This window comes from Bombus flavifrons, chromosome 7, assembly GCF_040668555.2.
Source record: "Bombus flavifrons isolate JBK064 chromosome 7, iyBomFlav1_principal, whole genome shotgun sequence".
Taxonomy (NCBI): Eukaryota; Metazoa; Arthropoda; class Insecta; order Hymenoptera; family Apidae; genus Bombus; species Bombus flavifrons.
The window spans coordinates 8,191,721-8,210,223 of NC_138448.1; the positions used below are offsets into that span (position 1 = coordinate 8,191,721).

At 35.6% G+C, this 18,503-nt stretch overlaps 2 protein-coding genes and 2 long non-coding RNA genes across 7 annotated transcripts in view; all 4 read right to left on the minus strand.

The window, feature by feature from the left end:
- Nucleotides 1–18,503, minus strand: part of LOC138181894 (serine/threonine-protein phosphatase 2B catalytic subunit 2) — a 242,785-nt gene that overhangs the window by 154,638 nt on the left and 69,644 nt on the right. For 3 of the 4 annotated variants that reach the window (XR_011173629.1, XR_011173628.1, XM_069117275.1), the window contains exon 1: nucleotides 1,504–2,569. The exons of the other annotated variant lie outside the window; for it this stretch is intronic. Coding sequence is in view for 1 of the 3 variants with exons in the window: in XM_069117275.1 (XP_068973376.1) it covers nucleotides 1,504–2,563 (1,060 nt within the window). In the remaining 2 variants the exon portion in view is untranslated. Of the gene's footprint in view, nucleotides 1–1,503; nucleotides 2,570–18,503 lie in introns of those variants that run through there. 4 annotated transcript variants of the gene reach the window in all.
- LOC138181437 (uncharacterized) lies at nucleotides 2,585–4,175 on the minus strand (the record flags this gene model as incomplete). The annotated part of the gene is made up of 1 exon (XM_069116210.1): nucleotides 2,585–4,175. A coding segment is annotated over exon 1 (975 nt), but the record flags the coding sequence as incomplete, so codon positions are not given.
- Nucleotides 7,629–9,112, minus strand: LOC138181940 (uncharacterized). Its single transcript, XR_011173646.1, has 2 exons — nucleotides 8,575–9,112; nucleotides 7,629–7,929 (listed from the first exon to the last, which is right to left on the minus strand). It is a non-coding gene; the product is annotated as an uncharacterized LOC138181940 (long non-coding RNA).
- On the minus strand, nucleotides 9,565–14,695 carry LOC138181934 (uncharacterized). The gene is made up of 3 exons (XR_011173638.1): nucleotides 14,540–14,695; nucleotides 13,923–14,055; nucleotides 9,565–11,020 (listed from the first exon to the last, which is right to left on the minus strand). It is a non-coding gene; the product is annotated as an uncharacterized LOC138181934 (long non-coding RNA).

Below are 18,503 nucleotides of genomic sequence, written 5' to 3' on the forward strand. Positions count from 1 at the left end.
GCCTTCGTCTCAGTCTATTGTTTATACGCTGTCGATGGCTTCAGTGTTTGAGAAAACTAACAAGACCAGATGTCAAGTTTTCTTAAAAGTGGTGACCACTTCAACAACTGTTAAGGGAAGCTCATCGTACGATCTTCCGTCAATTTAACTGTGTTAATCGCGTAATAACAAACGCCGATAAATGTTGTGACTCGATAGACTTCTCTCTCTTCACTATACTCCTTTTGGTATAATATAATATTAATTAATAGAGCACTGTCATCCACGAACGACTTGTAACCGAATTGTACGTTAAAGAGTTATATATCCGATAATAATAGTAACAAAAATAAGAAAATAATAAATATCATTTCCAATTACTAATTCATCGCTAATTGAACGTAACACATAAAATTCGCACGTTGTTATTAGAAGTTCTGCGGAGTGTCCGCATGCTTATGAACGACAGTGTGCTATTCGTGGTAATTAACTATTGGCAAATATTGACCGAGGCAGTAGCAAACGTTATCTGGTATAATCAACCTGTTATCTTTCCAATTAATGCTTCGCATATATTTTGTCCGCGGCCTCTCTTTCTTCGTGGATGATTTATAGGTTAGTTGGCTTATCGCCGGCCATTGTAAATTGCTGTTTGCCGGTCGACGAAGAAAGAGAAACCGCGGTGGTACGTTGGATCGCACGCCAACCATAATCCCGTTTTTCTATCGATAGCATCGCATGCGTTTTACGGAGATAAATCGATGCAGCTATTCGTTCTGTCTTTACGAGCCTCGTGACACCATCGAGAATTTATAATGAATACTCTGACCTGCTGCTTTGATAAACTTCGTGCTGCGTTTTATATATATCCGCAGAAGATAATTTTGAGAAGATATCGAGGTAAAAAATTGCAAGGTGTTAGGATTGAAACGAAGGAAAAAGTTTGATTTCAAATATTACGCTTTGTATCATGATTAGGATTTTAAAAGTTTGATGTTTGATTTATAATTAGTATTTTCTAAGAAATTTATTACTTGTTATTTTTAGAAAGTATCTTGGTAACTCTGTATCTTCGACGTGTTAAACCTTTGGATTAGATTACTTAAAACATTCGCAGTCTGTCCAATGTTTGTTCACCTAATTGGATTATTCTGTCGATAGAAGCCACCTAAATAAATGAAGAATTTGTTACCATAATCAACTCGCTCCGACCGGCACAGGACTCATGCAACTCCGTATGCTGCAATTTCTAAGGACTTAATATGAATTCTTAAATTCTCCAATTTCTCTGCGCTTTGATTCTAATCTCAATAATTTTCAATTGCATACCAATTTCTTTCATGTCAATTTCTAATTCTGCGATTCGCAATGTAAATTTCAAATAAAAATCTTATACACAAATTTCCGACGTCAAACGACACGCCTGCAATTGTACATTTTCCGACAATTACTAAATTTTATACAACGCGACGAGACTAAATTTCTTCATCTTTTTGTAAAATATATCGACACGACACAGATTACCTGGATTTCTCTCTTCCAATATCTTAGGCTTCCTCTTCTTAAATTTTATTTTCAGACATTCTTCCGTTTCGTAATATTTCGTCGATTTTAGATCACTGCCGTCATCTTTCTGCATCGACGAAGACGTCGTATCTTCCTGCTTCGCTTTCTCCAATTTCTTCTTATCATCTTCAGCATCCATCATTATCTCTGGCGAATTCCTCGATTTTCTGATCGAACGTATCCATTCTCTCTTCATCACTCTTCTCAGAAACGATTGGAAACAGGCCTCCCTCTTAAAAGTGTCGACCAAACCAAAATTTTCGAAAACTTCATCTTCTTCGTCGGGCAATGGACCACAATTTTTATGACTCGTGTCTATCGACAACTCTTGTTCACTCGAATCAATAGAAAAATCTTTTGTATTGTCTCCTTCACTGGGAAGTTCGTTTAAACCAATGCTCCCACGAGAGCTGACTGAATAATAAACGCTCGCAACATTATCTTCACTGCTTTTATTCGAATCTTCGGTACACTTGTCACTAGCATATGATTTCGAATCTCTTTGATCATCACTTGTATCTTCTTTTGGACTCGTCAAAGAATCAACCGAGCCAGACGATTTCTGTTCAGGAACTATCGAAAAATCTATGGGGTCATCAGAGCTTTCGTGATCACCAGTTGTATCAAAAGAATTTATCAATTTGAAATTGTCAGTAACCCTCTCTTCGATCTGCATATCAAAATTCGCTGATAGCTCTGAGTAGGACCCGACGCGTGTTAACTCGTCCGTCATCGATTGAGATCTATCCAATCTTTTGATATACTCTTCGGATATAACGTCATCGTTGGTTTTAGGACTGTTTGAAATGTCGGATTCGGAGCAACTTTTTTTCAAAAAAATGTCTCTATTAGGAGATACGATATCTTCGTTCTTACACATTTCGTTTTGAGACATGATGCTTCCTTCTTCTTTGGACATATTCTCATCCACGGTCTTTTCTTCGATCATTTTAACCTTCAAATTCGCTTCTCTTCGATCCTCCGCCAAATCCTCCAAAGAAATCCTAGACAAGAACATACTAACAAGATCCTTTCTGTTCGCTTCAGGATTCTGTTTACACGCCCCGCAGATATTGTTACTAAATTCGATAGAATCTTCAGATTTGTTCAAATTAATGCTACTCATATAGCTATCGAACACTATCTCTTTCTGCTCGTAGCTCACGGAATCTCCCAAGTAAACGTCTATAACCTCCCTAAATTTCCCTTCTTCTATCAATATGTTCGTTTCCAACTTCGCGCTACTGTCTTTGTCACTAGCTTCGCATCCCGTAACATCTTTGTTAAACGACAATAATTCAGAAAACGCTCCAGAGATGTTGTGCAAGCTATGTGACAAGAACGCCAGTTCATCGTCATGACGAATTGGCTCACATTCGGGGGGATACTCGGTTAACACAGGTGAACCAGTTTCAACCAGAAGAGAGCTGTCCACACTTGACTGCGGTGAATCAATTTCTTCCAGAGGTGGGATATCCACGAAGTACTTTCGATTCTTCTTCAAACGGCGACTTAAAAGCGGACTCAAGGTCGTTTCGCTCTTCCCTTCAACTAATTTCTCCCTGTCTAATTCACAATTCTCCATCTGACGACGTTCATGTTCTTTGGCTAACATCATCTTCAACGTTTCGTCGTTGATACTGTAGCTGCCGCGAACTGGACTGTTTCGTTCTTCAGAAATCGATAAACGCGAATTGATATGCATTTCTAACATCTTCATCAGATCAGACCCACTACAGATGGGTAGCTTGGCGTCTTTGCTCGAGGACGGCTCGGAAAATTCAGTGGGAGATAGTTTAACAGGAGTAGGAAAGGGTACCCTGGGTGCCACGGGCGTCTTCACTCGCATCTGCCTCAATCTTTCTATCAGACTACTCATGGTGGGACTCGAATCTGTATGAAATCTCGAAGGCGTCAGGTTTGGAGTGTTGTATCTGTCGGATGGAGACAAATCCGGTGACTCGGAGGGATCCTCGAACAAACGGTATGTCTCGCTACGTTTTTCTTCAGACATCTTGAGTCTTGGTTGTTCGATTGTTTCTTCTTTTATTTTGATTGATTACTATTATTATTATTTTATTATATTATTATTATTATATAATATCGATAATTATCTATTACTTGTATATTAATAATCATATATTATTTGAATAGCCTCTGTTATTTATTAATATTTCTATTATTGTTCCATTACGTTCTTTCCTTTTAGACGTCTTAAATAACAATAAGAAATCTCTAGTCTTAAATACAGACCCTCGCATGTATTACTCCGTGGAATTATTTATTATTTGTTACCTATTAGTCGTCTCGCAAAGTGAAAATGGTCTATTGACAGAAAGGTCGGACGAAATTCGGTTGAAGAGTATCACGGACCTCGTACGAACCAATCGTTAACGGTTTCTACGCGCACGCTGAGACAACAAAACTCCTTTGTTTCTTTTGCAACTACAGTCTCAGCGACAATACACGACGATGCGCATACGAAACCAGTCACTTACATCTAAGACACGTCGCGAACGAACGAATTCTAGAACCGATAGGAAGATCAGCCACGTTGATAATACGAAATAGTACTAAGCAGTGAAAAGTGTTGGGAAAGAACGGTTGACGATTTCAGTTAAGACGGTTAAAATGGGTTGGGAGAACATTTACATCAACGTTGGAGTCCGATTTGAATTGGTGTTCCGATCGGCCAATGGAAATTTCTTTTCTTTGTCGCTGTTAATTGATTGGAGAACGTTGCCGATGTTCCTTTAATTTTGTTGGTTGACGTTTACCTTGCTCCGAACGAAGAGTTTTAATCAACGTCGATTGGTTCCAAAAGATTATGTTTTCGACTTTTTTTATTATTCGTTGTGTATTTACTCGTTGACGGATAGCTAGTTTCTTTGTGCTGTAAGACGATCGTTGATCCTTATTGCTGCTAATTTGTTTGACAAAGTTCGCTGATATTTTTTCCAGGTGTAAAATGGTTGTTAATATTTCAGTTGATCATTTCTTCAACGTCATTGAAGAATGCGATTCTTTGATTGTTTCAAGTATTTTGAAAAGAAACCTATTCGGCTCTCGTAACGATTTAGCCTAACAAATGTCACAGATACGTTTATAGTAAAAACCTTCTAGAAGGTTATCTTCTTTTTTCTTTTAAAAAGTAGTCTATAAATTATATAAAGGAAGATTTATAAATATCTATTTATCACATATTATCATATATAATGTGACTTGATTGAAGTAGGAACAAAAAATTGTTTGGAACCAAACTACAAGTATTTTTACAACTACATATATATTCTTTCTCAGGAAGAGTTTAACTATATTAAAACGACATTGAACCAGATATATTCATCTCATTAAACAAGCCAGGTTTTCCAGAATGAAGGAGTCAGAATTACAAAAGTCGCAGAAAATTTATTAAAATCATACACAATGTCATAAATCATCTTTATCATTCAACATCTTCCATTGCCAAGATCTTTCTCAGAAAAACTTACTTAATTTTCATTCCATCACCGTACCTCGTTAACTTCATCGTGACAACTTTATTATCGAGCTAGTTGTGAATTGGCGGACAATCGCAACGTGTAAATAAATCTTCAATAGACAACCGTTGACCAATGTCCGACCAATCGATGAGAAAATGGCACAAGCGCGAATATTTTTCTAAAACTGGCATATAAATTTAAATACACAATATCCGTACTTATTTGGGCAACTTTGCTATAGATTCCCAAATATTTATGAATACGTATGATAACATGTCTTTATTACATTTAAGAATTTAACGCTAGAAATACCAGAAATTCTTTTTCCTGATATTCCTCTTCAGCGTATTTTTGTTATAACTTAAAAACAACTAATGAAAAATAATAAAACGATTCACTATTACTTTAAGCAAAACAAAGAAGAATACATGTTTCTGCTGAGAAAACAAAACGCGAATAAATATACCTATTATAGTGTAAATAATAATCCTTATATCCCGATAACTTTAGACAAAATAACTTTAGTTTTCTCAAATTAAAGTATGTATACCTGTAAGATCTTTCATCTGAACCTCGCAAATAGTTTTAACCGTATACTGAAAAAATGAGCTCGTGTTGCTTCGTATTGCCAGGTTTCACGATATCGTTTCCCGACGAAACAACCAAAAGATGGAATTAAAATATAATTTTGCTCGCGTCCCACGTTTGCGGGGATTATCCGATAAAACAGCGGTAGATTCTTGAACAGTTTGTTTCCTCTTCGATGATTTCCTTCCGCTGATCATAGAACGACAGTAGCTTTCAAGTCCCTTCGTAATTCTCCTCTAGTCCGATATTATATTGCCGTTTACGTCTTTCTGCAAACCGTTCATCGTCGATTCTGCGAAGCGAAGATACATTTTTGTTCTTTTACTTTGTTTGAAAAAGTAGAAGGTTCAAGGATCGTGGAAATATTTGTCTTATAATTTAGTAGTCTCGAAAGCTCTATAACTGCAGATAAAAATGCAGCTCACGGTTATGATAGTATATTCTAGATAAGCTGGTAGCAACGAAGAAAGGAAACGGTGATGAAGTTTACCGAAGAACTTCAGATCGCAAAAGGAATGAAAACAGAATGTTAAAGGTATCATCGAAGTATCATAAATCTACACTCAGAATCTACATTTCCATTTCTTTCAAATCTTTTGTATATATATATACAAAATGCATGAACCTAACTTTAAAACCAATATCCCTAATTTCTTCTCTATGCCAATATTATTATTAACATGCAACAATCAGAATATTCGATTAAACGAAATAATCAAATAATCTTGCAATATTATGTTCTTCTGTAACGCATTATCCATAACACATAAACCTACACCACTTCAAAGGCAAACGTTGCTACACAACGATCAACACTTGCTACGCCAATTTGCAATTGAAATGACAACGAAATTCATTTCAAACATCTATTCACAATGCACCGTTGTCCACATTGTATTATATCAACCACAAAACCTACATCTATTATACATATCTCTTTCATACCATGTATCACTTTGATCACATAGTATTCAAACTCTCATAAACTAGATAAACTTATTATCCAAACAAAAGAAAAATAAAAAAAAAAATTTTATCAAGTCAAACGCTTGTTCTTGCAATTTTCAATTAAGATGAAAATCAAATACGTTTCAAACGTCTATTCACAACGCATTGTCGTCCACAATGTATCACATTAATTACAAAAGTTACATCTATTATATATTCCTTCACCACCCTATATAACAACCTGATCATGTAACATTCAAACCTTCACAAATTAGATAAACCTATCATTGAAATAAAAACAAAATTAAGAAGAAATTCTATCAAGTCGAACACACTTGCAGTTCCAATTTTCCATTAAAATGACAACCAAACACATTTCAAGCATCTATTCACAACGCATTGTTGTCCACAATGTATCGTATTAATTACAATAGCACACAATACCATACAATACCATACAATACAATATACCAATCTGAACACGTGGCACTCAAACTCTCGCAGACCAAATGAAATTATTATGCAAACGAGAACAAAATTAAAAAAAAAAATTGTGTCAAACAACCCATGGAACTCGCTTCTCGTTTTCTCAACTCCATCATCCTCTTCAGCTTGCCCATTATGGTGGTCCTGCATGTGTACCTTGTCCCCTCCTCCTGGCCCATATCAAAGAACGCCTTTATGGTAGAAAATCTTCCCATGCTGGACTCCTGCGACACTCCACTTCTATTCCCAGTTTCAGCGTTTCTTAGCGGGGACATGGAATTTTGTGAAACTCGATCAACCTTGTGCAAGCTCTGACGAACAGCTACGTATAAGTTATCGTCGCGGTCGACCAAAGGGGCGTCCAAAGTTCTCCACGGTTTTCGACATTTGTCCTTCCCCTCTGCTTGTTCCTCCTCTTCTCTATTCTCCGTTTCAGTCTTTTCCTTCAACAACGATGAAGAATCGTAGTGAACGTCGTTCGATGACATGACACGGTACAACTTTCACCATACAAACATCAACACGAATATGAGAAGCGTAACTTTCGCTTTTGGTTCGGTCGAGTTTGAAGATGTTGGAAGATTCGTCGTTTGCAACGTAGATAAAATAACGACGGTACAGTGAAGTTGTTGCGTATTGAAACGGTGAGTTAATTGGTCGAGCACAGTGGTTTGCGTTGGTTCGTGGTTGGTTGTGGCGTGTATGGCAACTCGTGGTTAATTGGTGTAGACAGACGAGTTGGATTGTAATTGGATAGTTTGGTTATCTACGATTGGCTAGCTCTTTCGTTTCTATGACAAACTGCTCTCGCTTCTTGCCTTTAATATCGAATTACCTTTACGATTTGTATTATGTTGCTTCTTTTCCATTACCAAATTCACTGAAAATACGTACATAATAAATTGGTTTGACTGCTTGTCTGATACTGAGGTATATTTAAGTAAGATAGTTGCAATTACAAAATTAATTAAAATTAATTTTAGCTTGAGATATCATCGATCATGTTATGTAGCTATAATTCAGAACTAAATATGCTATATTTAGATCAATAGAATTAAAGGTGCACAAAATGCTATGAATAAATAGTAAATAATTCCCAGTATCAATCCTGAACTAATGCTGTACTAACTAAATCACTAACAGAAATAAAATATTTTTCTCTATGCGATCTTCTTTTTTGCACCAAACTTCTTCCTCTACAACGCAAATTATCCAATTTTTATCCGAATCCCTTATCAATTTTTATCTTTTCGTCGAACTTCTTTCTTATATATAATACAAACGTTCCAGTGTTCATAAAAGTTCGCTGTTAATTAATTTTCTAAGGGTTACTTGTTCTCCAGCAATCTAACCTGAATCGCATCAAGGATTAAAATCTATCTAACTAAAACTAATTTGTCTTCATTAATTTTTTATTTCATGATTATAGAAATTTCCAAAAAAATACAGTTAACGTGTTAAAATATATTCAGTGATAAATTGTAGGTTAGCTTTTCTAGTTCAAATCAAGTCATTAAGTACCAACCTGATTAAAACAAAGACATCAACGTATCCGGTTGACCAAAATTTCGAGTAAAACAAATCACCCGGAGGCAGAGGGAAGATATCTTTTGGTCCTGAAGAAAATTCGCTCAGACCAGACGAAACCGCTTGCTTAAAGCTGGCCAACTTTTTATTTCTCCCGCGATCCTCGCGAGAGATACCGAATAGTATCGTCTCGAGAGGCTCGGCAGCCACTGTTTCTGGCCAAAACAATTATATAAAATTCGAAGGCAAAATACAGCGCACCGCCTATACGCTTTAACAGACTAGAAACGTTGCAACACTATTTCGCTACTGTTTTCAAGAACTATGTTCCGCGTTGTACCTCATGAATAAGAATCGTTCGAAACTTTAAAGAATCGTTTCATCTCTTTCAAAGGAAGTTTCCGGCGCAGCAGAACCGTTTTCTCGTGGGTTGCAGCGCGTGTCGAATTTCCATAAAGTCCTTTAGACGATATTAAATTTCAATTTGTGAAAAGCTGTCTATTAATCGATTACACGTGAGTCAAAGTGCGATCAAATATCGGATGGTACGTTCAGAAATCAGTTTATCGAATAACGCTGTCGATCTTTAATCCGAGAAGAAGATTCATTTTCCATTTAAAGGACTGTGAAACGAACGAAGTTACCGACAGTGAGATCATTTGTTTCTACTTTTGCAATGAAGTTGCAAGAATAGCGTTCTGAATTTTTAGTCCATTAAGAAAGTTCGCCTTCAAAATTTCAACTAACTTTCGTTCTACTTTGCGTATTAAAATTCGGAATTATTCCTGTGCAAGAATATTTTCACATGGTAGTTACGTTAAACTCGAAACACGATTCTGAAAATATATTTTATTTCGTGTATTCTGCTATATCTCGATCGACATAAGAGAGTTTTCTACGAATGTTTTGAAGGAAAACGCGAAAGGGACTGAAAAGGTCAAATGATAGAAATCGCAGGGAGATAGGTGCGCAGTGGTCAGACAATGCATCAGTTCAATTTGGATGTATTTCTTATAATGTTAAATATAGATGCAATATAAAAATTATATCAACATAGAAATATACCATATAAATAGATGAACTGGCCAATCATACGAATGACACACACATATATATATATATAATATTTCAACTTGTGCTACCAACTATTTAACAATCTTTTAAGAGATCCATATTGTTATAAGAACATTGCCTCTTCGCAAGGTAAGTACAACAATGTATACAAGGAAGATATTTTTGAAGTTTACAATATGCGCATAAACATTTGATGAAACTTAAAAAGGGGATAGAACCAAACAATGGTTTCAGATTAACCAAAAATCACGTTCAAAGTGTAAAAATCGTAAAAGTCGAACTAGATAATAGTCGAATAATGTTAAGAGTCTGATAACAATCAAATTATAAAAACATATAAAACAATGATCGACAAAGCATAAAAAAAGAACCATGACTTAACTTAGTAAAAAAGAATCGTGATTTAAGGAACCTTCGTATTATTTGTTTCTACCTATACATATAGACGTTGTATATCTTAATTAAATATGGAAGACTAATTTTCTGTTTATTAAAATTTGAACAATTATTATGCTGTTAATATATACAAACTATTCGAAATTATATATATTTAAACAATGAAATTAAATCATAAGATGAGGTTGGTAAATCTAAACGGTTGCCCGCCGAAATACAACTTACATCAATTAGAATAATCGATTGTTTAAAATTACAAATTTAAAATTACAAAATTTAACATAATGTGATCACAGTTTCTAGGTACCTTTACAATATACAGCGTTCATATTTCGTTCCAAATAATGCATAATTTACGAAAATTAATTCGAAATGTATACAAAATTTTTCAGGAAGCAACAAATTTTACGTAATAATTATTTTAATCATATCTACCTAATTATATCTAAATTCTAAAGTCCTTACAAACGAATTATACATTTATCATCCATTTTCTAAGCTTACAAGAAAAGATTTACGCGAAACTAAGATGAGAACACATATCTTTAACAAAAAGCTTATACAAAAATCGATTCAGATAATTGCGACATCGTCAGAAGTATCTTCCACGCGAGATTAAATTATAATTTATATTTAAATGAATCTATGAACGAAAACTAATCGAAAAGTCGAGAAAAACGAAAGGGACTCGTTAGAATTGACAATCTTTGCTAAGATTTTCGATTCTTAAGCGAAGTCACGTTTTTAGTTTCTCGAACATCGATCAATTTCCATTATCCTCATTTGGCAACAAGCTTGAATCCAGTTACAAAACATTTGTAAAATTAATTCCACGTCTAATTTTTAATGCTGGCGCGGCCTTTTAATTTCCTCTTGTGTTACTTACTTCCTGTAGCTAATAACAAAGCTCAGATGAACCTCCGTGTTTTATCTTCATGGTTGTCTGACGTATATGTCCCTTCATCGTTTTAGCTCTAATAAAAACTCTTCGTTTACATTTTTGTTTTACTGCATTTTTCATTAGTACACTATAATATCTTTTTCATACACCGCATACATACGTAGTATATTCTGAACTTATTTACGCGACTTTCTTTCGAAGTTCGTAGAAATGTGATGAAGATTTCTTGGGACTGATTGGGTGTCTGAATTTGTTCTTTTATGGTAACACAATGAATGGATTTTCACGACGTAGCTAATCGTATTTGCGATTCTTCGTATCGAAGATTTCAAATAGAAGTAGTCTTGAAGATGCAAACTAATCGAGAAAGTGCAAGGTTGTGGTAGCGCGATAAATGAATATTTATGAGACAGTCGATCGTATTTGTGACTCTTACTAATGCAGATTTTTAATGAAACAGGTCTTCAGGTGTCAGACTATTGGAAATAACGCACGCTTTCAAAAAGTACACACGCGTGTATTCATTTTATTGCTAGTTACATGTTTATGCATTTATGCTAACTGTAGACACGAAAACAATGGACAAACTAAACACAAATGTGTAAATGAAAAACGCCTAATAAAGAAAGGAATAAAGTAGGTACGCGTTACAGCATTCAGAGGATAAAACGTAATTTTATTAAAGTTTTGCTCGCGTAAAGCATGAATTTGCATGAATATCCACAGCCTACAAATTATTAATTCATGATCAGTCCGTGCATTTCAATACAAAACGCTAGAGCACGGCAACATTGGGAAATTTCTTTCGCCGACCTATATACACGTTTCAAACGTATACAGAGAACAGAAGTCAGAAAAACTTGTTTTGCTTTAAAACGGAAACATAACCGGCAAGCGTGTATATACACATATATATGAAATCCTCTTTAAAATCGTTATACCGAAACTGAAATATTTAACCGCAGGAATATAACGGTTTCACAAAGAGGAACGAACGAAGAAGGAGGCGATACTTGGAAAGCAATCGAATCGTTTGATTGCTTTTCTCTATTCGATAAATCTTCCTTCTGGCAAATCCTTTGAAACAAAATGGTTTGGCAAAAGGGAAAAGAAAAAAAAGAAGAAACACGATCTCCGGTAAATGTCCAAGAAGGCTGCTTACAAAACTCGGTGATCTCGCTTTCCACAGCGCGTCCAGATCATCAACGTTCGAGATCCAAACAAACGTGCATAACTATAAACAGAGTAAGCTGCCGAAACCGAGATCCCTAGGCGAAACTCGCGTAATCCACGGACAGAATCCAGGGAAACGCGATACGAGTCAGCCATCTGGCGTTGCCCATCAATCCTTTCCATCTTCCAGCCATAGCCAACATAAAACTACTATTATTACGCTACTGACACGAATATTGAACTCTTTGTACGTTCTATTCGTGAAAGTTCGATAATTCTGCAAAGTTGGTTCAACCGTATACATGTGGATGTTGAAGCTTCTCGCGTGTTCTCTTTCTGAACGTTTAACGGAGAGTTTGAAAGTTTATATCTTTATTTTTATAATTTTAATTTAATGGTTTTAATCGAATACGTCACCGTTTATCGTTAAAAGATTAGTGGATATTTAAGATGGATATTTGAATCGAACCGCTAAATCGAAATCTTTGCATATTCTCTTATAAACGTTTCGAAAGTTGGAAATCTTCTCTGTATACGTATGTAACTGACAGGATTAATCGGAGACTATTGTTCTTACATCGACGACGCGAAAATTTGCATCTTTGCGACGTATACGGAAATGCGAAATTTAATCGAGTTCGATGCAAGGTCGCTGTTATTAAAAATACCGACGTGAATATTTGATTCTTTGCGTCCACTCCTGCGAGATATCTTGAATCTAATGTAACTCTAATTTTGAAAATCCCTGAAGCCGTTATTATTACGCTAACACGCCAACGCTAATATCTAATCCTTCGCGATCCTCCTGTCGAAAAAGTCCGAAATATAATCAAACGTCAATTTTAATAGAAAGAATCCATGTTATTATATTACTCGCGCAAAATTATGAAATGTCCTAAATCTCCTTACAAATACAAAAAAAAAAAAGAAAGAAAAATTCAAAAACAAACGACACATAAGTAGGAAGTGAGAAAATAGAAGAAAGTTGGAAGAAGAAGAGACAGAAACTCTGTAAATTCTCGAGAGAAGAGGAAGACGAAGGAGCTACGAAACGGAAACGGCATCCTCGTGACGAAGTTTCTCGCGTAGCTGCCAAAAGGTGCGTATAAATAGGCCGGCTGACAAAAACAAGTCGCCGCGTCATATTGCGCGGACATAAAAGTTTTTAATCGCTCCGGCTTGCACGCTTTACGAGCTTTGCCTCTCCGTGCCGAATATTTCTATTCTTTCCTACTCCTTCGACGAATTAGTGCAGCTATTGCAGGATTGTTCGTTCTCATGTTCGAAATTGGCAAGTTGGAATTAAACTGTGAATTAAATTTACGATTAAACCGCGGATCTTTGCGTAAATTCATATTTTTATGAAAGCAAATAATGAAACGGGACTGCGGAAAATTATTATAATATTATTATAATGTAAAAGTTTGTTTCCTAAAAAGGATTAAACGCGCGAGATGTTATAAAATACTTCGATCTGAGTATTTCACGTACTTTTACATATCTTTGCATCTTCAAACTTTCTATAATTACGACAAACGTTCGCAGTTTAATTACGACCAATTATGAAATGGTACAATTTTGCAGGGATTGATAATGGGACTGAAAAGTTACCGAACTTCCATCGAAATTATTCATTAGAAACTCGACTTCTCGTATGAGAAGTATTAACCTTTCAACTTCGCGATGATATTAGAGTGTAAAATGAGAAGTATGTTCAGATTGATTTTCTTTAATAATGAAACCAACACTTATAGCAATATCATAATATTTTTAATATTAGAAACGAAGAAAGAATTTCTTACCAAAAATGATGCCGGACAACATATCGAAATGATAGCTTCATCGCCATTGCTATACTTCCAACGACGATCTTTCTATCATTTTCAAGCATCGTGTCGAATCGTCTCTTTCTTTTTCGAATATCGCTTCATGTATCTGAAAGAGTCGAGCCTTCAGCAATTTCAATCGAATTACCATATTTCTTGACGAACCTTACGTTTGAAATAAATCCGTGTTTAATCTGCTATTAATTAAAATTTATTCGAATTCAAACAAATTCAATATATATATATATATATATATATATATATTAAGACAATTCAAACAAATTCAATATATATATATTAAGACAATGTAATACAGAAACGTAACAAACAGAATGCAGAGAATCACGCGCGAATTGTTTAACTGGAAAACGTGAGAGCTTACATAGAAGTATTTATGTTACTATAGAAATGTATGTTTCGGAAATACGAAGCGTTGGAAACACGAGAATATGTGGAATATTTGCTCGCGTCCTTCGCCACGCTAAAAGTCACGAGTGTATACTACGTATTCGTTTCACGAGTGTGAAATTCATCTCGAAAATTTACCAAAATTTAACGATTCCTTTACAAAAATCGTCTACAAATTTATTTACCTTTATGAAGATCGAATTTGACCAATAATTGACATGATGACACGAGGACATCCTGCGTTATCCTTCGATCGAACATATCGCGATTATTCTGACAACGCGTGTTTACCTGATGCTTGTCGTGCGACGACTTGAACGGAAGTCAGTGGCACGTTGCCCTAACTCGATTCGTTTCCACTCGTTTCGATTCGTCCAGACGGCGTTCCAGAAAGCGGAATATTTCAATCGCGAATTGTTCTTCGATTCTCGTTTATTTCGAAAATTTGTATACAGTAACATTCGATGTTATGATTTATCGTTGGTAGCCAACGATATTAATACTAACGTATTAGCGTATTAATACTAACTTCTCGTTACTTCAACACCGTAGAATTCCTACGGTGTAATCACTGTGGCTGATTAATTATTTTGTATGTATTTTAATTAATTTATTTAGTAATTTACAAGACGACCAATGTATTCGTCTCCTGTTTTTCTTAAACGCGTAAAATGTTTAAAAATTGGAATGTAGAAATTGAAAATATATATTTCTCTCTTAAATAAATTTTGTATTTTAAACTTGTGCGCCTTCTTTACAAAAATATCGGAAAAATGTATTTTTACTATCAATAATAGATAAAGAAGAAATATCTGAACAATTTCAGAGAAATTAGAATATCTCTTATCTTTTAAGTAAAACAACGTTATACAGGCTGTCACGAAACAATGGTTACATGTTTCCAACTAAATTGAAGAGAAACAAATATTTCAGAAAGAAAATAATAGAATTCTAATTTTTTTTTTCGCCTTTGAAATGGTACTTGGATACGATTTCTTTTAACTAGGAAGAATAGTTAATTTCTGTAAGAACTTTTCGACACTTTTAATTTTCGACTGAACTTGGTGGAGATTATGAAAAAGCCCCATGACGATTTCAAAGTGGAAATTGCATTCATCAAGAAAGCAAAATTTCCAAAACTTCAAATACATTCAAATACATTATTGATTACGGCGAGTTTGGTTCGTATCGAAATTTGTCAAAATACGGGAAAGCTTTGGTAACTGTCAAAAGTAAATTATGAGGTGGTTTAAAATTTGCGAACCTTCTGAAATCAGCTGCGTCACTACGGGTTAATTCGTCCGTTACGAGCTCGTTTGTGCACACCGAGTGTCATTTATAAGTTTTAATTATGACACGCGTGGGTCACTGTAATTTTATGCTAGATTAATTTCAGCGAATTTGGCGTTCGCAGCCACGTTTGCAGCAATCGATGCATATTGTCGTAGAATTATTCGCTGGAAATGTCACTTCAGGTTTGCGAAAATATTTGGAACAAAATATCGGAAGAATAGGACAACCTATTTACATATTTTATAAATATTATGTTTCATACTCGACATTGTGTTTTTATTCGATTGATCTGTCGTGAGAGTAAATTGCCAACTTACGACCAATTGATCTTCATGAAATTTCGTGAAAGTTGTAAAATGATCAATAACAGGAGATTATTTCACGGGATTTCCCTTATTCCAGAGAAATGAAATTCGTCGTGGAACATTCGACAAATTCCACACAACGCTTCGTGAAAGCTTCAAAGTCATCAATCATAGAAAATTAACTGAAGCAATTCTTTTTACTTCGTAAAAATGAAATTTCATAAAGCGACTCTATTATAGATGTCGCGAGATTTCATAAAAGTTCTAAGATTATTAATGACAGAAGGTTGATTAGACAAAAATTTCTTTTATTTCGGATGATTTTCGAAAACTTTTCACAGAATTCTCCCGATATTTAAGACGAAGACAAGGTAATAATCGATCGTGTATCGTGCTACGAGCATTGTCACTAGCGTGGCGCGTTTACAACAAGCCGAACGGAAACGAGAAATCTACCAATTACGGCAGACAACCTTCGCAGATTGAAATCAACGAATCGCGATATCCATTGGGCTCCCATGGCGATATTTCGTCGATGTTTGATTAGACTTGGATGGACAGCCAGCATCGTCAAATCGATGTTACGCTTTGCTTGAAACAGTTGTTTGATTTATTCTACACGTCGTTACAGTAACTTTCAGTTACGTACACACTTGCGTGAATGTTGATAGGTAGAATCATATTGAAATTGCATTATTCTTGGAATCTTTTAAATTCGTTTGATTTTTTATTAAATAATAATTCAGAGAAGCAGCTTTTATGTGCGAACGTTCAAGTTCTAATTAATTGTATACAAATTAAAATCAAAAGTGTTCTGTTATACGAAACATGTGTACGTATTTTTTTAAATTGCGTATTTTTGTTAGAAAATACGAGAATAATTATGTACAAGAACTGTGAATGATCCAAACAGCTTTGGAAAACATTTCGTTCTGAAAAATAGAGGAGCCTTCACCAGATGGAATTTCTTATATCCGTAAAGGAGAATATAATTTGAAGATAACTTTTTTCCTTCGCTGATACAGTGGCCGGGGCATTATGAATTCCAGTATGCAAAGGAACTCGCTACGTTCGCTGCGCTACTTTACGGCGTAAAATTTCTCTGTTGCCAAAACTCATGCAAAGTATCCTTAACAGATGAAATCTTTTGTACATTCGCAAAGAAACTGCGGATAACTTTCGTCTTTAATAATACAGAGATCCTGTAGAATCGGCGACCAAAAAACCAGATTACCCGATATATAACAGAAAATTACCCACCCTAAAAAGAACAATTAGCCAATGAGGAGATGCTTCAAAATTTCACAAAGAAAAATAAACGCCCTGATAATTTGCCTGCTCAGCTACTATCGTCGATGGCGTCACAAGCACCGATCTACCAAGCAACCTTCCGCTTTCATAAACAAGAAGAAACAGGCTTGTCGAAGCAAAAAAGTCCTTTCTGATGCAACGCGAGTTACACACGCGACGAGCAAACACCATGATCGGGAACAGTGTGCACGCTTGATTCGCACGGCCTCGTCAGCGCGAAGAAGGGAAAAGGAAAAAAATCGTCACTCGAGTCGATTGCGTTTATCATTCGCGAGTCCCACGATAATGAGAAGGCCACACACAGAAGGCCGCTTGTATATACTTTTACACGCAGATATAGATTACTATGCGCAGAGTACTTACATCGGCTCGTACAAGTACGCGTGTAACCAGGCTGCGACATCGGGGACACGGGCTCGAAGAAACGAACAAATTTCAATCGAGATTACTCCCTGTTGACATTTTCTCGGAGTTCTTCGAGCGTGCGTGCTCGATCGCGCCACGATAAATAACAAAGAGCGCCAAAACCAGTCCCGCGACCTACTTGCCGACGCCGGATGAAATTGCACTCGGCCCACGAATATTAATAATTAAGCAGCTTGTCGTTCGATCAGCGATCGATCCGATCGCCCGAAAACCGTTTCTCCTCTGATCTGTTACCGATCAACCTATTAAGGATGCAATTTTTCTAATTTATATATTGTTTTGTATTAAAATAATAAATACTTTATCGTAGTGATTTATTGTTGATGATTCGAACTTGTTGATATTAAACTTAGAAAAGCTAAAATCTTGCCGAACAATGGTAATATTTATGATAATAAGCGTGTTCGACTGTCTACCTCATTCTACTGATTCTCCAAATTCGCGCGATAGTCCTTTCAAGAGGGATTTTTCTCTTAAGAACGAACGATATTGCAAAGGTACCGATAAACTAAAATTTGACAAGAGATGGAATAACGTTGGTGTAGCTACAGTTATAACACGATTCCATGTCCCAAGACGTTGTGTATCTCTCGATTACATCGTACCCTAATATCGGAAATTTTTTGCGTCCTTTCTCAGACCGAACTTATTTCACTCTTCAAGGAGTTTCCTTCGCTGCCGCTACAAATTCATGCGTGAATATACGATCCGACAGATGAACATGAAAATTTCGCAATTCGACGCGTCCGAATATCGCTGCTTCTCAGAATATTTTAGTCTAGAAAATTCTTACTATTTCGTACACTGTACAGGT